Raw genomic sequence first — 25982 nt, forward strand, 5'->3', positions numbered from 1 at the left:
CAAAAGCAGAGTTGAGAATTTGAGACAGAGACCTTCATGGCAGTTTCAATCTGAGGCCACTTGTCTTTTTTATTCTCAATTCTTTAATATTCTCAGCCATTATCATTTTCATTATTCCACCTATAATATTGCCTCTACTCTCTTTTTTGAAAAATGTTGGAGGCTTTTAATCATCTTACATGTCTCTTAAATGTGCTTTTATATTTAGCTATTTTTTCCTCTTCACCTCTCTCTAATGTGTTATGGGTAAATTAATTGGTTCATCTTTCCAATCACCAACTCTCCAATTGTTGTGAGTGTAGAGTTTACTTTGTTAAGGTTTTAATTTCAATCACCGTATTTCTAATTTCAAGCATTTCTACTTCATTCTTCTTCCTATCTACTTTCTGTTACATTTCTGTATATTCTTCCTAGTTTGTTTTTTTTTTTTTTTTTTTTTTTTTTTTTGAGACCGAGTCTCATTCTGTTGCCCAGGCTAGAGTGCAGTGGCGCGATCTCGGCTCACTGCAAGCTCCACCTCCCGGGTTCACGCCATTCTCCCTCCTCAGCCTCCTGAGTAGCTGGGACTACAGGCGCCCACCACCACGCCCGGCTTATTTTGTTTTTGTATTTTTATTAGAGACAGGGTTTCACCGTGTTAGCCAGGATGGTCTCGATCTCCTGACTTTGTGATCCACCCACCTCGGCCTCCCACAGTGCTGGGATTACAGGCGTGAGCCACTGCGCCCTGCCCCTAGTTTGTCATTTTAATTTTATGAATATTATTTCTTTATCTCTTTGAGGGTTGCAAATATATTTAAGTATTTCTTCAAATTATTTTAGATTTTAACTTTATAGGTATGACATATCCTGATTATTCATTTTGTTGCTGTCATTCTTAGTAATAATTATATTAACGTGATTTGGAATTTTGGTTAGTAGTTCCATTTTCATTCAGAGATTCATTTTTCTTTCTCATTATTCTTTCTCCAACATTTAGAAGTTTTATGGTTGTACCCCATAATTCCCTGGGTCCTGAATCCGAATCTTGTTGAGTATTTATGATTCAGGGATCAGCTCAGCTCACGTCCTAGTTGCAAGGAAGTATCTGCTTCCTCCTTTGCCCCGTTAAGTAATTTCATAGAAGTCACAGCTCCAGGCAGCAATGAGCAGTAACTCTTCCTTCCTCTTTCATGGATCTGATGTAGTGCACTAAAAGAGCCGATTTCCAACTGAAGCTAAATTTTTGATGGCCCCTGTCTTCTAGCCCGGATCCATAAGTCCTGCAGCTTCAGCTTCATGGCTTTAGTGCCATTTCTGTAAATGATTGTCATCTGCAGATGTTTGCCATCATTCAATCAATTTTATATTCTACGGACTAAGAACGATCTGAAAATATGAATCTACAAGGTTATCGCACTTGGGAATCCAGATGTGAGTGTGTGTCTGTGGGTGCATGTTTTTAATAAAAGCGGGAGAATTATAAGCTGGGGGAAAGAGGCAACAGACAGGAAGAAAGAAAAAGCATATGCAGGAGAGCTAAGGCAGGACCTAGAGGGGTTGTTTTGACATAAGTGCCAGAGATAAGTGGATGTAGTGTGACTAGATGAGAGGATCACTGTCAGAAACAAGAGGAAAATACAGAATGACATGGGTTTGTAGATGGCAAGACTGCCTGGGAAGCTCAGTGAGCTCATACCTGTGGTTTCTCACTTTTCTATAAAGTTTGAATCAAGGCAAAATTGTGGGAGTGAGAGGAGTGGGGAGCATGAGGATCATAGATCGGGTTTGTGAAATTGGCTTGCCACAGCTTCCTCATCTAAGAAATCTGGAGATGAAACTGAACAATTGCTAATGTCTCTGGCAGCTTTGAAATTCAATGCTTCTCCATTAAGTCTTATTTGTCAATAGTCTCTCTTTTCCTGATTATTCATTCTCTTCTAGTTGGACAGTACTCCATATACAATTCAGTCTTCAAAATAAAACTTTGTGACAATGCTGCTTCCACGTGAAAATAATGAAACCAAGCAGCTTTTTAAAGATTTTAGAGTTGAAGCATATTGAAAGGATTTTTATGTATTGAGGCAAATTTCACTCAATACTATCCAAAAATACAAGGCCAGGCATGGTGGCTTACACTTGTAATCCCAGCACTTTGGGAAGCCGAGGTGGGAGGATTGCCTGAGCCCAAGAGTTCAAGATCAGACTGGAAACATGGTGAGACCCTGTCTCTACTAAAAATACAAAAATTAGCCAGACATGCTGGTGCATGCCTGTACTCCCAGCTACTCAGGAGACTGAGGTGGGAGAATCACCTGAGCCTGGGGAGGTCAAGGTTGCAGTGAGCCATGATCTCGCCACTTGCACTCCAGCCTGGGCAATGGAGCAAGATCTTGAAAAAGAAAGAAAGAAAGAAACAAAGAACGAAAGAAAGAAAGAAAGAAAGAAAGAAAGAAAGAAAGAAAGAAAGAAAGAAAGAAAGAAAGAAAGAAAGGAAGGAAAGAAAACAAAGAAAGAAAAGAAGGAAAGAAAGAAAGGAGAGAAAGAAAGAGAAAGAAAGAGGAGAGAAAGAGAAAGAAAGAAAGAAAAGAAAGGAGAGAAAGAGAAAGAAAGAAAACAGGCAGATGTATGGTTTTATTATAGTTCTTACAGGATTCAATTCAATCTTAGAAATATTTTTAAACTATCCAACTGTGAGAACTCAGGAGAAAATATCAAATCTCTGGATTGAATTAAAGTAATTAAATGGCTCATACAACTTGCCTCATCATAAAAAATGCAGTGTTTACTCAAGTACTCAGAGTTATTTAAGCTTACTTTCCAACCCCAGAATTTAAAACCTAGTTTGAAATAACAGAAATTGCAGACAGTCATTTTGCTATTTTAAGTGGAAGTACTAACAATTAAACTTAAGTAGAAACCTGACAACTAATTCATCAAGGGCATACATTTTCAAAGGGTTCAAGAATGGTTGTTTGTTTCCAATCGGCTTTCTGCACTGGTTGATTTTTGTATAATGAACTTTATGTTATCCACTTGGGTAAGACAAAAATAACAATTAAAAATGTGTTTATCCCAAATACATACTTAAACCATTGATTTCAGTGGTTTTAATTACTAAACCTTTGCCAAGTAAATTGCTCCTAATTTCTTCCTATTTTCTGATGGAAGTGCTAATCAAAATCAAAATAATTAAAAGGTTTTCATCTAGAGGAAGAAAGTGAATGAAGCAGGGTTACCAGATCTCTGCTTTTTATTACAGCGGCAGCTTTTTTATGGTAATTAATTCAAGACTACTAGCAATTTCACTCTTAAATAACAAATCATTCTCTAATTTCTTGGCTACCACAAGCCAGCTTCTAAATTGGGAGGCTTAAAGTCTTTTTAATAAGACTTCACCATCATTTGAATGTATGCTCCTTTCTGTGGTACAATTTCAAGGGTAGTCATTTCTCCTTTTGCTAATTTCTAAGTTCACACAGCATTCTCCCCTGAGGAAGCATGAGCATCTCCATAGCTTCCTAAGTATTAATTTAGGTCATGGGTGACCAAGATGGCAGGCAAGATATTTGGAAAGGTATAGTGGTGGGGTTTGTAGGAGAAACTTAGAAGTGTCCCATGTTGTGAGGAAGTCAACGGCCTTCTGTACTCCTACCAATTTCATCTCTCAATTTCCAGCCCCTCTCCTTCACCAAAAATACATATCCAGTCAAGTAACACATTCAAAGAATGAAGAAAGGCATAATTTGGGGATATCAACGAGCCTCAGTGGAAAAAAAAACAGCAAGGGGTTCACTTTGGTTGGGCATAGAGCAAGTTTAGAAGTGGGGAATCTGGCAAATAAGTTAGGAAGAGGGGCTGGTGAAATGAGATACCACTTCACACCCAGTAGAATGGCTATAAACAAAAGGACTGACAATACCAAGTGTTGTAATGGATATGGAGCAACAGGAACCCTCACACATGGCTGATGAAACTGTAAAATTGTATTGTTGCTTTGGAAAAGAGTTCAGCAGTTCTCTAATAAGCTAAATTTATTATACAACCAACTAATTCCAATCCTAAGTTTCCAGCCCCTAGAGACAGAAAATAGATTATTGGCTGCCTGAGGCTGGGAGTGAGAATGGAGGGTTCATTGCAAAGGGACATAACGGACCTTATATGGATGATAGCTATACAACTCAGTAAATTTCCTAATATACTTGAATGAAATTTTATAGTATGTAAATTCTATATTAATATAGTTGTATAAAATTTTTAAAAAGAGGAAGGACTGGAGGCATGAAGACCAGGCTACTTTGACCCAATTTGGGAGGCAATGAAAAATGTTGCATAGTTGAACAATGGAATATTATTGGACATCCATTTTATCAACTTGCTCTTTCGTTCATTTCTTCTTGTTTTGACCTTAGTCCATGCTGTTTCCTTTGCCTGGAATGCCATTCACTCTTTGTCTAACTAAATCTTTCTCAGCTTAGATGTTACCTACTCAGGGAAACCTCCTCCATAACTCCCACCCCTGCCTAGGTCTGGTCCGTCACATGGATTTCTAGCACCCCATCCTTGTCCTTCACAGCGCTACCAGTAACACTAATGAATTGTGTCATTTCTTGTTATCTGCTTGTCTTCCCCACTAGGTTGTAAAAACCACCTGAGCAGTAATGGTATCTGTCTTATAGCAATAGTAAGAGCTGAATAAATATTTATTAAATGTATGAATAAACAACTTGATTCACCAAAAGCTATAGAAAAAGTAACCCTGAGATTATTCATGTATTCAAAACTACATCACTACATCACTTGTCTTTTGAATATCTTCTTTCAGTTCTCATTCCAGGTCCAAAATAAATGCCACTTCTTTCATCAAGCATTTTATGAAGTCCCTAACTTAGACTATATTATTTATGAACACATTGTATTTCCCTTACTAGACTGAGATCTCTTTGAGGGTAGGATATGTGTCTGATTCATCTTTTTAAAGTAATAAGCACGTAATACATATCTGATGAAGGAATTTATAAGTAATAAATACATACATGTATCTGACAAATAGCAATTGGGCCCAGGTTTGTGTGGTCTGTTGCATATTTTATATGTAGTACTGCCTCTCAAAACTTAATGTGCATACCTGGGGATCTTGTTAAAATGCAGATTCTGACGCAGTGGGTTTGGGGCAAGACAGGATGCTGCATTTCTTTTTCTTTTTTCTTTCTTTTTTTTTTTTTTTTTTTTGGCTGAGTACAGGGAACTTTATTGGTGGTACATGACAAAGTGGGGCTCCCTAAGCCCTTCCCTCTTCAGGGGGTCTGCATGGAAATTGTGAGGAGAGGAGATCCTCAGTGTGGTGGGGACTGAGCGTGGCAGGGATTCCCAAGCAGCTGAGGGCCTCTCTCTTTCTCTCATGCTCTCACTGGGGCTGATGGTCCTGGGGTGTTACTCCTTGGAGGCCATGTGGACCATGAGGTCCACCACCCTGTTGCTGTAGCCAGATTCATTGTCATACCAGGAAATGAGTTTGACAAAGTGGGGTCTAACAAGTTCCCAGGTGATGGCAATACTGTTGATTGGCTGACTGCACTTTGAGAAGGGTTTAAAGCAGGGGTTCACATTGTTAATTTTAAAGCTAGCAATCTATAAAGTGCACCAGGTAAACTTGAATAAAAACACTATCACAGCCAGGTTTGCCAGTTTGCAGAAACTATCTAACTCTTCTCTCTCACATCAACATTTGTAAAATTAATGTTATAGTGGAAAATAACATGCAGGTTAAACAAGAAAATTTTTATCTTTTTTTCAAGAATATAGCTGGCAATCTTTAAGAAAGATGATATATCCTAAATAGCTTTGCAAGTAATTTTCTTTTTTCTTTCTAGCATTTGATGTCTAGATAATTTTGGACATCTTTTTATTAGACCATGTTTCTGTCTTAATCTTAAACCTGATAACACTTGATTTGCCTTCTATAACCTATTTATTTCAAGCGTTCATATTTGAATTTCTTTGGGAAGAAAGTAAATCTGATGGCTCACTGATTTTTGAAAAGCCTGAATAAAATTGGAATGGACAGAAAGTTAGGAGAACTGACTAGATAAACTGCTACAGTATGAAATTGGTATTACAGGAGGGAAAAGTAAAATTATTCATTACCCAAAACTGACTTCTTACAGCTAGTGCATTGTGCTCATTCCAAATTCAGCAGCAGTTCTATCAGTAGTGCCATTGAACCTGGGTATACTTATGATTTCTTTCAACGTTAAAAAGAAACATAGTGTTGCTCTTTTTCTTAAAGCATCAGTGAAATTATGGAAAATTACTTAAAAAATGAATACATCATAACAGTAAAATTTATTATGAGAGCACGTAGTATGTATCTGTAGCCCTAACACACGGGATGAACATTTTACTACTACCCAGATTTGTGTTGAACGAAAACATCGTGTATTGGAAAGGAGAATTCAACAATTAACTGTTGAAATTGTGAGATTGATGCTTAAAAAGATTTACACCTATTTACAATTTGGGGACAAAAAGGCAGGCTTCGTTTTTCATATATTTGATGAAAACTGGCTTAAGATATTTGTAAATAGAATCAAGAGCAAAACTGCAGAAACTTGCACATTGGAAAGCGCAACAAGTTCCTATGATTGCAGTAAAAATATTTACTATTCTAAAAAAATGAGAATTGAAGACTTAGCCAGTCAGATGAGGTTTTTCATGAACCCATTGTGGAAATTATTGGATTAACTGAGCCAAAGTGGTTATGCGTTCTCCATCTATTTAGTTAGCACTTTGTATCGTTATATACAATTTACAATACATGTATAACTTGTAGCTATAAACATTTTGTGCCATTAAAGCTCTCACAAAAAAAAAATAATAAAGCAGGGGTTCAAAATCTTGGCTTCTTCTTGAATCTACCTGGGAATAAGCTTCAAAGAAATACTGATGCTCGAATCTTAAATCTCACAGATTCTCATTTTTTGGGTCTGGGCTGCAGCTTTGCCATCAGGATTTTTTTTAAAAAAACTTCCCAGGTGTTAGCCTTAGAGGAAGATAGGTGAGGGCTATATAGGAACTCTCTATATTGTCTCTCTACTACTAATTTAGGGCATGAGAAATGCTGTTTTTAAGTTACAAGACCCAGGTTAACTCCTGAACTTCATACAAGTCCACTAGTCTTCAAACGGTCGATGCATGCTCAGAAATAGTCTTAGTCTTTAAATCTATTTGATGTATACCTTGGGTTCAAAATATTTGTATGAGTATCTTGCTGACCTGGATTTGTAAATCCTTTTCCTATCTCAAGATACCTGACCATTTGCAGGTCAGCTCCCAACCTGTACGACTTTTTCAAGGTTGAAGATCAACAATATCGCTTTTCAGGCTAAATAGCATGATGAAGTTGGCTGCCTTATATGATGCCATCCTAAATGACAGACTAAATTGCCTCTCAAATTCCCCAAAAGCCAAACCAACCAATTTTTCAAAATAAAATTAAAGATAATAGGTACTGCTTTAACCTACTGAATTCAACAAAAAAGTACAAATTATAATCCTTTCAAAAGGCAACCCTAAAAGGTATTTGAAAGAAGATATGAGAATATAAATATACATGCCAAGTGGAAGAGGCTTTGGTTTGGGAGTACCTAGCCGGTTCCAATGCTGGTTTTGAGCTGTAAGGCGATCAACAAAGAAGGTTTAAGGGGGGACCCTGGCTACTTTTCTCAAAGAGCTTCAAAAAGCTTTTCTTGAGCCATTCCAATCCCATGCTATTAACAATCCTCCTGTTCTATATATATGGAAAAGGAGGCCAGCCTTGCTAGATTCATCCCTGGACCTCTAGAGAGCCATGGGTCTGAGACTATCCTTCCAAGGCTTTAAAAAGCTGTTGGTGCTATTTTCTTTGTCAAATTGTGTTGGCAATATGCCTTCAGGAAGCTTGGTGATAAAACGGTGTGATGAATAGAATTTGTATATTTAGAATACCCAGAAGCTTTAGGGTGAGTTATGGAAGGGACACATTTTACACAACTTTCCCTAGATTTGCTTAAAAATTTACAAGTGTTCCCTGGGGGGCGTGGTTCTCTTCTTACTCACCCTGGAGTTCAGGGACATTGCAGTCAGCAATTTCCCTTTGCAGTGAGTTTGGGGAGGTGGATTCGATTGCAATACAAATAGTTCCATGTTCCCTCTACCTCTTAGCAGCTTCTTCTGTTTCACTGGAAGAGCATTTTGCATTTCCTGTTTAACCTGATGGTTCAAGCTCAACCAAAACCACCAAATTTTTCCTGGTTTTGGGGTCCAAGTAGCAATGTCTCACTCCACTCCCGGCCTTCCTCAGCAGATGTTCTCCCTCCCCCACCTGTCGAGGTATCTTCCCAGATCAAGTTAGATTTGTGAGTCTGAGCTGAAGGTTTGTGACTTTGCCTCCCATAGCTCTCAGTTGGAAATAACATTCCCCAAGATGAAGCTTTGCCTAATATAGTAAACCACTCTGTCATCTGGAGAAACAGCTTACTGGAAAGAAAAAGCATAGATTTGAATTGTTCAAAACTGGCTTTGAATGGTATAACACTCTGGAAAATGTGTTTGCAGTTTCTTATAAACATATGCTCACCATATGACCCAACAGTCCTACTTCTGGGGATTTTACCCTTGATAAATGAAGCCTTATGTTCACATAAATACATGTACATGAATGTTTGTAGTAGCTTTATTCACAATAGCCAAAAAACTAGAAACAACTTATGTGTCATTCAATGGGTGAATGGTTCAGCAATCGATGGAATACTACTCAGCAATAAAAAGGAATGAACTACTGGGACACTGGTAGAATCTCAAAGGCAGTATGAGTGAAAGAAGCCAATCTCAAACTGCTACATACTGTATGATTCAATTTATATGACATTCCCAAAAAACCAAAATGACAGTGAACCAAAAATACAAAACGACAGTGAAGGAGAACAGATCAGTGATTGCCAGAGGTTGGGAGGCTGGGAGGAGGGTCTGACTATAAAAGGATAACGTAAGTGAATTTTTGGGGGGTGATGGAATAGTTCTGTATCCTAATTATGGTTGTGGTTATATAAATCTATACATGTGTTAGAATTCATAGAACTACACACCAAAAGGGAAAAAATCCATTTTACTCTATAAGTTAAAAAAATAAGCTGTCTTTGAATCCAGGCACTACCTTTTCTTTTTCTTTTCTTTTTTTTTTTTTTTTTTAGCTATTTGACTGAGGATATGATATTTGACTTCCTTAAGGCTTGGTTTCCTCATTTATAAAGCAGCATTGTTAATAATAGGTCACCTCATAAAGCTCATGAAGAGATTATATGTGGTCATATGTAGGAAAGGGTCAGGTATATGGTAGGCACACAATAAATGTTGCATTCCTTTCTTTCCTTCCTCTTTCCTTTCTTTCCTTCCTCTTTCCTTTCTTTCCACACTTAGGTGTGTCCTGTGTGTTGGGGTTTAGAAGTCTGTGTTTTAGGGTCCCTGATATTCCTTAGAAGCCGGACAGGTGAGCTTGAAAAGAGCAAGACACGGCAACTCCATAGTAAATAAACATTAAAAAATTTTTTAAAAGACAACTTTCCCAGTGTCAACCAAAGACAAACTTTTTCTCTCCACCTTGCCTCCATCTCCTTTTTAAAATGGTTCTAGGAGGTATTTTCAGATAGAAGATGAATTTTAAGGTATCTGCTCAGGCTTTAAATGTCTTTAGAAGTGTGTAAAGAAAAAGCAACCCACATTTTACATTTTGATGTTTTGTTATTAGGGTCTGACTTTACCTAGAACAGATGACACCTGATGGTATAGGGTGTACTAACTAGGGCAGGGAGAACGCACACTTGCTAATAATTATTACTGTAGCTATGGCTGCTGTGGCTGCTCAGATGGAACCTGCCAAGGGTCTGATCTTGCTTCTCTGAAATCCAGAAACCTGGCCATTTAAGGTTGGGGTGGGCTCGTCTTTCATTTCAGAGGCCTCATGCTACCATTGGTGGTTCTGGTGGCTCTTTTCTTTATGCAATTCTATATTTAAATGAATATATATGAAATCCAAGTTGTTTAATTAAACTTAGACTGAGGAAAGGAACTACAAATGCAGGAAAAGAGTGTGTGTGTGAATGTATGTGTGTGTGCGTGTGCATTTGTGTGAGTGTGTGTGCATGGCTGTCTGGGTTTTTTAAGGACATACTAGGGGACTAAATGCCTGGGACCTCCACATCCTCCAATTTGATGAAGACTGCTTGTGGTTTTCTCCCAGCCAGATCATCTAGCACTGGGGGAGATGGCCATGCCCTGCCTTTATGTGTTTGAAATCTGTGCTCCACTCAAATGCCTCTGTTCTCACTTGACATAACTGTGCTTAGGATATGTGGGGGCAGATGGGTGTGGGATGGGCTTGAATGGCAAGACAACCCCAGACCCTCTAGAAGTATGCTCTGAATAACTCCAAGGGGTTTCTGAGGTCTGTTACAGTCTATCACTGATCTCCAAGATCAAGGGCCCAGTGTGCCACCCAAAGCCTTTATGGTGATTAGGCTATTGTTAAAAACAATTTCATTTCCACTCCTGACTCTCTGAGGGAGGGATATATTTCCCAGCCCTACTGACCAATGAGACATTACAAGACATGATGCAAGGAGAGGCTTGAAACTCACCTATGATTGCACGTTTTTCTATTTCCACCATCATTGCAAGCACATGCTCCTGCTAGCCCACTGATCAAAGGAGGATGAGAGACACCTGGGGCTGACCTGCACCAAACCTAAGCCTTGAGCCTTAATCCTCTGACTCCCAGCTGACTTGGAGACATAAGTGAGAATAAGGTAGTGATGTTTTAAGCCACTGAAATTTGAACTGCTTTGTTACACAGCATTATTGTGGCAATAGCTAACTGCTACAGCCCTATTCCAGCTAAAGTATAGCATAATCCATTGGATGGGAAAAAGGATCCTTATGCAAAACTTTATTGTCCCTTCTACAAAGCAGCCTTGCTATGCCAGCGGCAGTCAGCCCAGAATACCCTCTTTCACATTTCTTCCCTAAGGATCTAGTGTCCCATATCAAAAATCCACTGATCTCCTCTTCCTCTTCCTTATCAACATCCTCTGCACTCTCTAAGATGCCCAATCATCCCTAGTCTTGCTGTGACAATGTACTTATAAATGAAGCACACCATTGCAAAGTTGTTTTCACTTTTTCATTCCACTCTGTTCTTTTTGTGCAGTTTCTTATTTAGGGTGTTTTTTTTAGCATATTCATTCAATCAAAATTACACTCTTTCTAACACTCTCCATAATGGAACAGTAAGTAACAGCAAGAATTTGCCATAGGGACATTCAACACATGTTATTTTCTCTTTCCAGAAGCAATGTTAGCCAAATCTAGATTTCAGGAAACCAATACTCATCTCCAATATGTGAGTGTTATAGTTACTTAGGAATACTCAGTGAATGACAAAAAGAGAATCAGCATAAAAATTTACATTACTAAAGTTTCAGGCATAAAATTATCCTTCCCACTGGCCAAATTGAACTCCCTGACTGTTAGTAAGACATGCAAATACTTAAGACATCTTTATTTTATAAAAACATCATTTCCACTCATATGTCTGGCACATGGTAGACATTCCACAAATATTTACTGAGATGAATATGTGTCTTTCCTTTTCCCAGGGAGAAGATGCCTCCTGAGAAATAAACCTGTCTTCCTTCAGCACACTTTACCCCATTGACCAGCCATGGTTGTTTCCCATCTTCACTAAAGTTGTTCTGAATGTGGTAATGTGATTTCCTAAGCAAAGTATACATTCTTCCGTGCATTAAAGGAGGCATGACACATGACAGAAATCAGTGAATTTTTTTTATTCCATCTCCTTCTACTCCTCCCAAGTTGTCTCAATACAATTCATTTTCCAGCACTGCTGTAAAATTGAGAATGTTTTTGACATTCTACAGTCAAAGGTGTGTTCAGAAGCACTTAGAAGTCACCAATGTGAAGAACTCACCATGTGTCACAGTCATTAATACGGTTTGTCAAATATTTCTATCTCTCTGCCTTCTGAGCGCATGGTGGGATTGCACTTCCTGGCCCTTTGTGGCTAGATGGGGCAGTGGGTCAAGGGGCTGCAACTAGAAGTAATATGTGTCACTTCTGGGCCAGAGAATTTAAGTGCCAGGGTGAGGCGCTCTCAGGCTCTCCCTCCCTCTGTCATAGTGATTCCTAACATTCAAGATCGGATACTCAGCCAGCTTCATCCCCATGTGGATTTGACCCCAGATGAACCAGGCTGGTCATGTGGTATAAGCAATAAATAAGTCTCTGTTGTTTATGAACCACCAAGATTTTGGGGGTGTTTGTTTTCACAGCATATCCTGGCCTAACCTGATAAAGTATCTGACCAGAGTATTTTGCCATAATTTACCATGATTTTACAAACAACCTAGCATAAAATGAAAGCATAGGTAGCATTTCTAAGGATCTCAGGGATGAAGGAAAACATCAAGATGTTGAAGTTTTGTCCAGACCCCTGTGCAGCCAAATGCTACTTTGCTCATCTCTCTTTCTGTTACCAACAGGCTGGAATAATGGGCTCAGATGACTTCCTTCTATACCTCTGGCTCCTAAAAGGGAACGCCTTATAGGATGGCTTGTGCCTGGAAGGACAGTGGAGAAGTCTTTGATACATCCACACAAACCCTATCCTATGCCCACAGGAAAATAGCACAGGGTGAATATACTGCCTTAAAAATGCTTTAGAATTTTTTTTAAATCATGAAGTCAGACAAGCCATCATGAGAGTAGATGTTGGAGATGATTTAATGCAGTAGTTCATATCCTGATCCTGGATATCTAAAAATCCTGAGGTCTAGTTCATCAATCAGTCAACAAATACTGTTTTTAGTATCTACTCTATTACAGGCTTTTCACTGGTGATTGGGATGCTGCAGTAAACAAGACAATTAAGAGCTCCTTTTCTCAAAAACTTGTATTCTAGTAGATGGCGACAAAGCAATAAATGTATACACAGGCAAATAAAACATGTCAGGTATGGATGTGTACCATGATGAAGATAAAATAGTGTAATAATTTATATATAACACAATTGCCAAACTATGACCCATGGGCCAAATCTAACCTGCAGCCTGTTTTTGTATGGCCTGTTAGCTAAAACAATTTTTTACATTTTCCAATGGTTGAAACAATTTTTTTTTTAATTTCATGATGCAGGAAAATTACATAAAATTCCATTTTTAGTGTCCATAAAGTTTTATGGGAGCACAGTCACACCTTACATGATCTTCTCTGGCTACTTCTCCAACCTCAACAACTGCACTTCTGGCCTCCACTCACCCCACCTCCAGCTGCACCGGCTCCCTGGCTAATACCCAGACATCGAAGCCAACTTGCTGCGCCCACCATGGCCACTGCACTGATGGTTGCCTCTGTCTCTCTTATTACCTTCAGGACTCTGTAGAGACATAACTGAATCAGAAAGGTCTCCTCTGATTTATTCAGTACTGTATCCGCTCCCCCTACTTGACTTTCTTCATAGCATTTATCACACCTGACATGTTACAGATTTGCATATTGTCTGCCTCTACCCATCACACTTGGAATGCAAATTCCAAGAGAATTGAAACATTGTCTTATTTCCTGCTGCATTCCCAGCCCCTAGACTTATTTCCTGCTTCATTCCCAGCCCCTAGATCAATGCCTAGATATATAGGTGCCCAATAAATACCTGTTGAAAAAAATAAATGAATGAATTGTCAAATATTGGAAAGCTCTAATGAGAGACAAGGCAGATTCTTTATGAACTAGGACATCACAACCAGCTAAGGCTTTCATGATGCAGTAGCAGGGGGCCTCAGGGTGTGTTTGCTGTATAATGCCCTAGTGTCTTGGTAGGGACTGCAAGAACTAGTGGCAAGGAAGACAGAAGAGTGAACTTACCACCAGAAAAGCAAGGGAAGAAGAAATGCTTCCATGTCATCTTTGTCTCATCTCAGTCACATTCCCAATTATATACAGTTTCCACTCTCTCTGTTCATCCTAAGTTGTAGAAAAAAGTTGAGCCTAGAAATGTTCTCAGAAACAATTTTACTGTCATTTGTGTGCCTATTTCTGTAGCACCTCTATCCAATTGTGGTAATAATAAATGTATCTGGGAGTCCCAGATCTTATTACCTCAAGTTCTACATGGAATCATGTGTGTGGGCAAATACTATATTCTCATTCCAGAAATTGTCTCTGGGATTTATAGTAAAGGTTTATCCACAGGTCTAAAACAGGATTTTTATGTTAAGAAATAAGTCATACAAGGAAGTACTATATTGAAGATGTAAGATATTGAGGATTCTATTGTATCCTGGGTACCAATAATACGCTATAGTGATATAAAAGTTTCAGCCACCAGTTATAAGTGAGTAACTGGATTAAAACAGATGTGTATAGAAGCATATAATTCAACACACTTAACTACAAGGTCATAAATAAAGAAGAAATTAATGGGAAGTATTTCAGATGTCTTTTGTGCCAAGGACTGTGTCTGACAGAAAAGTGGACAAAAGCTTGCTGGGCCATTTGACCAACATCAAAGTCAATGGACTTCCCTGTACATGACTTTGGAACTGGAAATCGGGCAGGGAGAAGGAGTGGGACTGCTTCCTGGAATTAAAAATATGGAAAATACACCTCAGTCCTTGTTATTTGATTCACTGTAGAGACAATTTCAGAAGAAGGCAAGTAACACAAATGTAAAGAAGTCTTGTGAGCCATGTGGCTTCTCATGAAAGAAGTATCCCACATTCCTGTGGATCTTGGACTGATTCTAGTCTTACACAGAATGTGAAAGACTCCATCACCCACCAATATTCTTCTACCAGTGTAATTAAGAAAGAGGGTGGATTAAAAAAGATAGTACACAGGGAAGACAAAGCAGAAAGAAACAAATTCTGTCAGAAAAAAGTTGTGAAAGCCTACTATGGCCTGGTATTCCTTTGTTGCAATAGTGACATGTCTTCATTAGTGACATTGAAAAGATTTATGAAGGCTGGCTTTCCCCAGCATCTTCAGAAGACTCACAGAATTTCTGGGGACAAGAATTGTTTATTAAATAAACCAGAAATAGTGCTGGCCAGAAGGCCAAATTATTTACCAAATGTCCAGAGTGTCTACCACATTGTACTTAGGGCTGTCACATACAGATATGTCTATATGCATGGAGCACCCTAGAGTTGTGCAGTGCACATCGTGTACAACTGTATATGACTGTCTGAGCTGTATTAAAAAGCTGGAGAAAATAGAAACAGAAATAAATTCCACATCTAGGCCGTAATCTGATTATATTAATGAATGATGCATAGGTACTGGGTTAAGCTTATTTCTAGAGGAAAACGTGTTCTTCTTAGACTGAGAAACTTAACAGCTAAATAGTATACACAGTGGATTTGGAATCTTAAGTTGAGATTTTCAAACAGATTTGTCTCAGTTCACATGTTCCATGCACTGCTGACTCCAAACAGCTATCCTTGCAAGCACAAGTGGTAAGACTAATGAAATTAGGAGGCCTTACACCCAAATGGCATTAAGCACAATCATCCAGAGCACTAGTAGCTATTTCATGATTGCTACAGGAAAAAAAAAAAATCTTCACAGATACCTAGAACTATCGTAGAGGCAATGCTAGTCTAAGCTGGAAAACTGGACAATCTTCAAAGCCAGAAAGTGAAAACTGGGCTGGGGGTGGCTGGAGGACAACCTAGGAGCAAAATTGGCATCACCATCCATTCTGGAAAAGAGGTGGTTAGAAGAGGGGAGGGTGAGGAGAAAGAAATACATATGGACCAAGTACCGAGGAAGACCATGAATTTCTTATAATAAATAAAACATTTTATTTCAAAAAGTAAAAAAAAAAAAACAAAAAATTCAAATACCACCACCCTAAACCATTACCACCATGAATACGTTTTCACACTACATTTTAATTTTAACAAGAATAACTTTAACATTTAGAAACATTATTTCCTCTTAGATTTTCTTTTCTTAAAAGTTGGGGAAAAAAGAAAACTATAACCAATATTATATATCTCATTATCCTTTACCACTCAGTCATATCTATGCCAAAACTTCTGTTTAGCTATAGGCAATCCTTTCCTTCATATCAGAAATAATTTTTTTTTTTTTTTGAGATGGAGTCTCGCTCTGTCGCCCAGGCTGTAGCGCAGTGGCGCGATCTCTGCTCACTGCAAGCTCCGCCTCCCAGGTTCATGCCATTCTCCTGCCTCAGCCTCCCGAGCAGCTGCGACTACAGGCGCCCGCCACCGCGCCCAGCTAATTTTTTGTATTTTTAGTAGAGACGGGGTTTCACCGTGTTAGCCAGGATGGTCTCGATCTCCTGACCTCGTGATCCACCCGCCTCGGCCTCCCAAAGTGTTGGGATTACAGGCGTGAGCCACTGCGCCCGGCCCATATCAGAAATAATTTAATTGAGCGAGGGGTAGGGTGGATATAAGTTCAGTATATGTAGCTTCACTTTTTAAAGGAAATTCTGATATATTCTGAAAAAAAAATTGCTAATCGTATTAGTAAGCATAGAATGAAAAAAATTGCTAATCATATTAGTAAGTATATAGTGCTGCATCCTCCACGTGTAACAACTTGTTTTCTGTCACATGCAAATTCAGCTGCTTTCCTTCGTTACTCCATTCAACAAATTTATATATTAACAGTACATTCAAAGCTTTTAAAACTTCACAGTGCCAGCCGGGCGCGGTGGCTCACGCCTGTAATCCCAGAACTTTGGGAGGCCAAGGCGGGCAGATCATCAGGTCAGGAGATCGAGACCATCCTGGCTAACACAGTGAAACCCTGTCTCTACTAAAAATACAAAAAATTAGCCCGGCATGGTGGCACGTGCCTATAATTCCAGCTACTCGAGAGGCTGAGGCAGGAGAATCGCTTGAACCCGGGAGGCAGAGGTTGCAGCGAGCTGAGATTGCATCACTACACTCCAGCCTGGGTGACAGAGCGAGACTCCGTCTCAAATAAATAAATAAATAAATAAAACTTCACAGTGCCCAGGACACCTGAGACATTCTTGGTGCTTGTGCTCTTTGAAAGAGCTGAGCAACCTAAAGAATATGACTTATGTCCAACAATTCAGTCTCCTTTATTATACCATCAGATAAAGTGATGTTTTACAAGGAAAATGGAAATATTTTAAAACTCGAGGAGCCCAGCACATCTAAAGGATTTCCGTTTTATGAACTTACGAAAAAGCTGGACAGTCGGAAAAGTCTTACTTGCTTCAAACAAGTCAGACTGTTTTCTCCTGTTACCTATGCTTACAGTCAGATTCCCATTTACCTACAATCTGGCCTTGAGATCCAATATCAAGGCTGGTGGCAGTAAAATGGAGCCAAACACTGTGATTTCTCCCATGTAAATTCGGAATTTGAAAAGTTAGAAAAGTGCTGGCTGCCAGACAAGGTGACTTCCCACTCACCTCCAGCTCAGTGTTCAACATTTTAAAATATCAGCCCCCACCCTTGCCAGGCCACCAACGCCAGCCAGGAGCCTTTGAAGACACTTTCCCCGTATGCAATTTGAATGTATAACGTATTTTAAACTACATACCATATGTACTGTATGTATGTCTGTGCGTGATGTATCAAAAGGGTAAAACTTTTTCATCCCTCCACGAACCAATTTTCCCCTGCTGAGGGCGATATCACCCCTGTTGAAAATGCACGTCCTAAACAACAGCTACAAAAACTCAAACTCACATTTAATTGTCTTTTCAAGGCCAGAAGTTCCTAAATCAATAATGATTTAGCACCACTTCAGTCAAAACAATTACATCCGAATCATTTTCAAAATAGAAGCTTAAAATATACATAATCCATGAAATGCATAAAATTGGGCTAAGTATTGTTCCAGCAGTCAGCAACATTCTGGTTAATTTTTTGCATTACTCTCTGTTCGTTAAGCTCTATTTGATGCTTGCTCATAGAACCAAAGATTTGATTAGTGTTGAATTTTACACCTTTCAAGAAGCGAAAAAACCAAACACTCTCTGAGAAAACATTTTTCTGGATGGCAGCAATTGGTAATTTGCAAAAGCAGATAGAAAATGTTCATAGAAAGCACTGCAATTTTCAATTTACCAAACGAATAAACTAACCTCTGCTGCTCACAAAGACCTGAAAATAAATGGCCCACAAAGTTATCAGTCATAAAAACAAATCGGTGTTTCATTAAAAAACCACTGTGCCATCTGCATATGCAACCGAGGAGAAACTTCTCCATCCAAAAAGATTCCAGACTGCTCATGTTCTACCATAACTTCAAAAAACAACCAACCCCCACCCCAGCATTTTCAAATACTCATGGCCAGAAGTTTAATAAGACTAAGAAACAGAACAGTCACCAAGAAATGCAGGATATATCCTGTCCAGTCCACTACTAGGATGGTTCTGCATTTTTATATTGTTTCAAAAATAGTGAGGGCAAAGAAAGTCCTCTGTATGAGCCAATAAAAAGAACTTCATCACATTAAAAATTGAGCTCACCTACCTTCACTGGTCCATGTTCATTACTGGAGCCCTGCACCAGCTGGACGTACAACATCATGAAAATATTCACCACTACCCACTCTCTGTACATTTTGAATATTTCAATATCCACTGATTACTAAGCAGTTGACATCAGGCAGCTAGAGAAAATTGTTTCAAAAGGCATTCTCCAGAAGGAAAGTTTGAAACCTCAAAACTTCACACAGAAAACCAAATAATCAGTTCTGATCAAAATCCAATGAAATTATTTCAATTAGGCAAGGTACGCTTTTTTTTGCACAATCTTAGGGGTGGGGAGAGAGAGATGAAAAAAATCAAAATGTTCTCATGCTCCAAAAATAATCAGAAGGTGGACATGTCTTCCACCTGAAATTAGAAAGCACTCTAAATTTACTTCATGTCCAGAAAATTAAAAAAATCTCTCCAACATATGCCGCAGGTTCTAGTTGCTTTGTAAGGAGGTGGTGTGGCCACCAATGCTTACAGCTACAGAAAGCTGGAACCCAACTCTGGATTGAAACTTTTTTGCACAACCTTCATGGAAGCTTGCAGAAGCATGTGTCTTAAATCTGACACAGATTTTGGCAGAAAATGCAGAGAAGTCTTGGCTGTAATCCTGTTGCGTCCCTACCAATAGCAGGGCAGTTTTAAGAACTGACTCAAATGTTCAGGGCTGCCGTTATTTTAAAGCAGATAACCTGTAACATGAAACCCCAGCACATAGCTTTGACCTTTCTATCTCAGTGGGATTGCTTAAGAAGGGACCTCAGATGCTCATGCATCTGCTGCCAATGACACACAGAAAGCAATCAAATATGATTTTTAAAACCTGCACATGCACAAAAATAATAAAAACATCCATCCATACATGCAAAAAAAGGCAAACATACATACACAAAACGACTTTTTAAACAGAAGCTTAGTAACTTAGGTATCTCAAATGAAAAACACTGATTTTTAAAGAAACAATGATTAGGTTTATTTGCATGTGCCAGGAAATATCCTACATTTATTGTTACGAAAACCATGTTATCACGTTAGTGTGGAATTCTTTAGAAGCACCGGCTAAATAAGCTTTATAAATGGAATGCCTTCAATGGCTCAATCTCAGAAATGGCAAAATTCTAGGACACATCGAGACCTGCTCTTCTGCTTTCCACTAGTTCCCAATCTTTGATTTCCAGATTTTGGCCCTTTCAAACCCATTTTTTGCGTTTCTGAAATCAAGAATAGCTTGAGAAATCTCTTCATTGGTGTTCATCACAAATGGACCTAAGGCAGAAAGAGACATTCAGAAAGTTCTGGGTGGCAATATTTTCCTCTACCACTAGAAATGATATATATTTCTGTAGTTCTTAATTTAAAACAAAATCCAAGCACAACCGAAGAGTAAAAGTTTATTTTCACAGTGTTCAATCCCCAAGGACTGTAAGATGAGTTTCTTGACTAGGATTGTATATGATTATTGATTATAAAGACGAAACTTCAGATAAATGCAATGGCATCTCACCCATTCAGTATAGGTTTCTCACCAGCAATGGTGATCTTTTTTATTAAAAAGAGTCTTAGATTTGGTTCTATTACAACCATTTTTGTAGTTATTTTTATAACATTAGCTGATGTCAAGAATTGAACCCATCTGATACAAAGAACTGACAAATCTTATCATAGCTTTGGTGTCTAAGCAGCATATAAGGCTGTATACTTATTTGAGGATTCTAAGTCATTTTTTGAAAATCAGCAGCACCTATTGACAATAAACAGAAGATTATAAAAATTTCAAGTCGAAGAGCATCATTTTTTAAAAGTTTTCTAGGGGTTGGCAAATGTTTGCTAGGAAGGGCTAGATAGTATGTATTTTAGATTTTGTGGGTCAAACAGTGTCTGTCTCAACTACTCAACTCTTTCATCAAAGTGCAAAAGCAGCCATAGATAATGCAAAAGTGAATAGGTATGGCTGTGTCCCAATAAAACTTCATTTACAAAAACATGCAGTGGGCAGATGTAGCCCATCGACCATAGTTTGCTGACCCTTTTGTCTAATTGCTGGGTCTGAACTCGGATTTTGCTAAAAATGTACAAGAAGTCCTCCCCTAATCTACCAGGAGGCAATGTGTGTTTCTTCCCCTTTCTTCATATATTGTAGGGGCAGAGAGGCACTGGACTGTCTCACCCCCATGATCTGCTAGATGAACAAGGCCAGCTTTTATATGGCATTGACAGTGTCTTTAGAGCAGTTGACAGACTTGTTCACTCAGTGTATGTCCTCATCCAGCCTGCAGAAGTTCCTGACATTCCTTTTATGGAACTGCCTGCTCTAAGGGGCTTTCTCTGGGAGATTCTGATTAATATATAACTGTATTGCTTAGAGAAAATAACATATTCAAACTTCTTAACCATTGTTATCATATCAACATGGATTTGGTGATCACTATAATTTAAATCTTCAGAAGGAAGACACAGGATAATATGTCTTGATGATGCTGAAATCTTTGGAGAGGATGTGGGGAATAGAATACAAGTAGAAAGAAAACACCCAGGCATCTAAATCCATTCATTCAATTACCTATCTATTACGTACTGAATGCCCATTAAATGACAGACATTGTGCTAGAAGCTAGAGACATAAAGATGAAAGACAAATAAATGGCAGACTCCCTCTCCTCAAGGATTCAAATCTATCACACAGATATGAAAAGAAATCATTACAAAACTGTTTGAAATATGGAAGGATAAAAGTGTAAAAACTATAAAATCAACACAGAAAGGGGGAGGAGGAGAAATCCAGGAAAGGATTCACAGAGGGAGTGATGTTTGAGCAGTCACACACGGAGGAAAGGCATGTCCAGGCTTAGTATGCTGGAGGAATACTGGAGGGGATAGGGGTACAGTGGTGGAAGGAGGGATCAAAGGGGGAAAGAATGGCGATCTGAAATATAGGAAGAAACCAGACCCTTCTGGGCTTTGGATGCAATCTACAGGAAGAAGTTTGGACCTACTTTTGCAGGTGATTATGAATCACTGTAAGGTTAAGTAGGGAGTAATATAATATGATTTATAATTTTTAAAGAAGACTTTGGCATCGAGGTAGAAGAGCAGGTATCTAATTTGGGAGGCTGAGTCAATGGTGGAATTGTTAAGGGTATTTGAGATACAGGACGTGGGAGGCTTTGGATGGAGCAAGGTGTTCGGTTCTGGATATTTTTTGTTTTGTTTTTCTTTTCTTTTCTTTTCTTTCTTTTTTTTTTTTTTTTGAGACCGAGTCTTGCTCTGTCGCCCAGGCTGGAGTGCAGTGGTGAGTGGTGCGATCTTGGCTCACTGCAACCTCCGCCTCCCGGGTTCAAGTAATTCTCACACCTCAGCCTCCCCAGTAGCTGGGATTACAGGCACGTGCCACCATGCCCGGCTAAATTTTTGTATTTTTAGTAGAGATGGGGTTTCACCATGTTGGCCAGGCTGGTCTCAAACTCCTGACCTCAAGTGATCTGCCAGCCTCGACCTCCCATAGTGCTGGGATTACAGGCGTGAGCCACCGCGCCCGGCCCAGTTCTGAGTATTTTAACATAGAAGTACTAGAGACAATAAAGTGGTTTCCCAAGCAGAGGTTTTTGGTACATTGTTGAAACTATGGATCTGGAGCTCATGAGAGAAATTTCATCTGGAAATGGAGGTTTGGACTATATCAGGTAGGAAAGAAAAAGAGAGTTAACATATGCAGAATAAACAATAAACCCAAGAGGTACCCTGGGGAAGACAACTTTTTAAAGGACACGCAGGGGAAAGGGAAATGCAACTTGGAAGATGGGAGCAGGTACTGAGTCAAGGACCAAATTCTTGTGCCTCATAATTTTGCTATGGTTGGGACTTGTGGAGCAGTACTCCCATCCCCCAACTATTTTCTGTAACAATGGTGTGCTTCTAGGCTTCCATTTTGACACTTTCTGGGGTACTCTGCCATGTTTCTCAATTTATAACGTGCACATGAATCAGCTGGGAATCTTATTAAAATGCAGATTCTGATTCAGGAGGTCTGGAGTGAGGCCTGAGATTCTGCATTTCTAACTATCTCCCAAGTGATGCTGATACTGCTGGTCCATGGACCACACTTTAGGAAACAAGTATAACCTCTGTTATACAGGGAAGCATTGGAAGCTTAGAGTCCCCTAAAGCTAACTGATGAAGCTTATCTCCTCAAATCTTCAAGGAGAAAACTGAATCCAGAAAGCATGTTTTTAAATTGATCAACTACAAGGGTTGTGAACAAGAAAATTATTTGATAGTTATCTATAATTCTCTTTCAAATTATAGCTTTCATCACTTCTCTAATTAAGCCTCTGAAGCCCCCCTCTTGTATAAAATGGTGTGTCTAACCTCTTGTTATGTAGAACTTTGGTAGAGTGGAGCGAACATAAGACATGGGGTCAGGAGACTAGGGTTCGAGTCCCAGCTCCACTGCTGACAATCACTTTCCATTAGAGAAGCTACAGGGCAGAGCAATGGACGACCAGCATGGTAAGAGGCAGAAGGGCAGGGTGTTTGGAAAACAGACAGCCTGAGTGTGAATCCAGCTATGTAACCTTGAGTAAGCCAATGAACCTTTGACCTTCTGCTTCTTCATCTGTAAAATGGGCATGAGAGTACCAACCTCATAGGGTTGTTTTGAAGGTTAAACGGATTAACATTAGGAAACTGCTTTAACCAATGTCTAGGAAATAGTAAATTCTATGCAAGTATCTGTTAAGTAAATAAATAAAATATCTGGATTTTATTTTCCTCATCTATAAAAGAGGCATGACTACATCATGGCTAAGGTTATTTTCTATCCTAACATTCTATGATTTCCTGTGCTTAATCTGTGGATGAATAATTAAGGACACACGATGATAAGAGGAGAAAGGGTCTTAGGTAATTCATGAGATCTGTGCAAGTTCCCAATCAAGAGATGGTTGTGGCTGTCTTTAAACACACATAAGTAAAAGAAAAACTTAAATGTCTGAGTTTTTAAAAGTTAAAAAATAAAAACAAAATGCTTTGCTTCTCAGTAACTGAACTTTCAAGGGACATATTTATTTTGTCTGATTACTCTGAGTTTGTATGTGCAGGCATACCTAGTGTCCCTGTGTTCCAAGCCACTGGGAGAGGATCCACACGACCCCAGTGTAGGGTGGCTTTGAGCAGTCCCACTCCTTTGATCTGTCACCTAATTCAGTTAGACTCTTGCTTTTCATTATTGGTACAGAGGAGATTGCCTAAAATAAGACTTCCATCTCACACGTTTTTCCCACCTAAATGTTAGTTACTAGGAATAAAGATTATGACCCTACTCAGTTTGTCTGAAGGCTTTTTCCAGAAAAACAAACTATAATATTGCAGTGCTTTTCAGTTGAGAGAAAAGGAAACAAGAACCACAAACCTTTGGAATGGAAATCGGATGCGTACAAAATGGCTGTCAAATGCTACAGGCAAGGCAGGGTACAATTTAATGTTCCCCCTGAAGTAGTTAGTAGAACAAAAAAGACTATTTTTAAAGCAATCCGTGTTCTTTAAATTCATGAGCAGCTGGGGTTTATCTGCAATCATTGTGTGTACCTGGGAATTCATGCAAGGCAGGGAAATGCAATGGGATTTTAATGCATGTTGAAGTTAATAATTGGTGAAGTGGACATATGTTTTGTAAGCATTTATCTAAATAATAAAATGGGTTTTAATTGCTTTTAGATGTTCCTCATTTAATCAAACAACAATGATATGAAGAAGTCAAAACCCAAAGAGTTGAAGTAATCGTTATGGGTACTTAAGCCAGGATTTTCTGCCTCTAAGTATAGTACTATTTCGGCTATATCAGTTACCTCTACTCATTTTTTTAAATAAACAAAAAATAACAACTATTTTCTTAAAAATACTATTCCTAAGAGTTTCATATTTTTTACTAAAAATGCAATAGACTACAGGACAGTATTGAAATCACCTTTATTTTTGATAAAGATAAAAAGGATGTTAAAGTTCCCAATAGACTGTAGACTCTTTTTTCAAGTTAAAATTCCCTATGACATAATACAAAAATACTATTTTTGTTCTTCCCACAGTTCCAAACTCAATATCCTATACATAATAGGTATCTAAGAAATGTTTCTTTAAAAAAAAAGAGATGAATAAACGTCACATATATATTTCCCTCTGATGTCAGAAAAATTAAACAATCCTCAGATTTATAGATGGAGAGACAGGACAAAAAAAACCAGCTATTCTTCCCAACAATAGTATACATGTATACTGTTTTCAAAGAAAAGGAAAATCAGCCGAGAAAATCATTGTCATTTTGGTCTTACCATGTTGGACAACTGGTTCTCTTAATGGCTCCCCAGCAATTAAGACAAAGTGGCTTCTCTTGGGATCCTAAAGTTAACAAAGAAAAAATCAAACAATAAACAGGCTTATTTTCGAAGATCAAATTGTGAACAATTTGAAATTGACATGCTAGCCAAATAGGCGATGTTCCTAATTCTGAATATAATTTTCAAAAATATTTTCTGTGCAACACTCAATATAGGCATGTTTATTTCTTACGTTGTTTAGTAGCAAGTAGAACTCAAGAATAAGTCCAGGCCACCAAAATATTAACATTCTCAAATTTAAGAAGGAGAACTTAAATTAAGATTTCTTTAACTGGAAATATCTTCACGACAAACCATGTGATTAAATGGCTTATCATGGGATTTATGATTTCTCAGTTACCATATAATTTTTAAAAGGGAAGATTAGTTATGCAAATCCAAAATAAGATTTTATTACTTTTGAAAATTATTACTAATAATGTAAAATATGCCCCGGAAATATTGCACTAAATGGAACCTTATAAAAACAGAGCATCCAAGGGACATCTGCCCAAGCAAATTTCCCTCCAAAAGGGTCCTATTACGTTAAAGTCTCTAAAAGTTTTTGCTTAGAATTAAGGATTCAATTTTTTTCCTGAAACTGGAAAAAATATTAACCATAATATCCAGTGCTAGTATGGATACAGGGAAAAATACACTTTCATATATCGTTTGGGAGATTTTCAATTGGTGCAGTAATCCTTCCAGAGAGCAATTTGACAATATGACTCAAAACCCCCAATATTGCTAATGTCCTCCGATCCAGTAATGACAGTTTTAGCAATATAGTGTAAGGGAATTTCACTGTCGTAGCACTATTTATCACAGCAGAAATTGAAAACATTTCTCCAAAAGTGAGGGGTTGGTTAAATAATTATATGTTTATAAGAAAAACTATCAAGTGGCTATTAAAATTCATTTTCTCAACAAATATTTAAGTGTGTAATAAAATGTTCATAATGTCTTGTAAGTTTTGTAAATATCACAAAATGGTATGTATATACTATGGATTAAAAATACCAAAATATTAGCATTT

General features: G+C 38.4%; 2 protein-coding genes across 5 annotated transcripts in view; both read right to left on the reverse strand.

The window, feature by feature from the left end:
* Positions 1-19408, reverse strand: part of VEGFD (vascular endothelial growth factor D) — a 39012-nt gene extending 19604 nt beyond the window's left edge. Inside the window, exon 1 of the mRNA XM_003805717.5 lies at positions 18574-19408. Within this exon, the coding sequence (XP_003805765.1) occupies positions 18574-18663 (90 nt within the window). The 5' untranslated portion in view covers positions 18664-19408. The remainder of the gene's footprint in view (positions 1-18573) is intronic.
* Positions 19409-19526: 118 nt separating this feature from the next.
* Positions 19527-25982, reverse strand: part of PIR (pirin) — a 110536-nt gene continuing 104080 nt past the window's right edge. For all 4 annotated transcript variants that reach the window (XM_063601744.1, XM_008974156.4, XM_003805716.4 and 1 more), the window contains 2 exons: positions 24902-24968; positions 19527-19844 (listed from right to left, as the gene is read on the reverse strand). In XM_063601744.1, the coding sequence (XP_063457814.1) occupies positions 19732-19844; positions 24902-24968 (180 nt within the window). In that variant the 3' untranslated portion in view covers positions 19527-19731. The remainder of the gene's footprint in view (positions 19845-24901; positions 24969-25982) is intronic.

This window comes from Pan paniscus, chromosome X, assembly GCF_029289425.2.
Source record: "Pan paniscus chromosome X, NHGRI_mPanPan1-v2.0_pri, whole genome shotgun sequence".
In the NCBI taxonomy this organism is placed as follows: domain Eukaryota; kingdom Metazoa; phylum Chordata; class Mammalia; order Primates; family Hominidae; genus Pan; species Pan paniscus.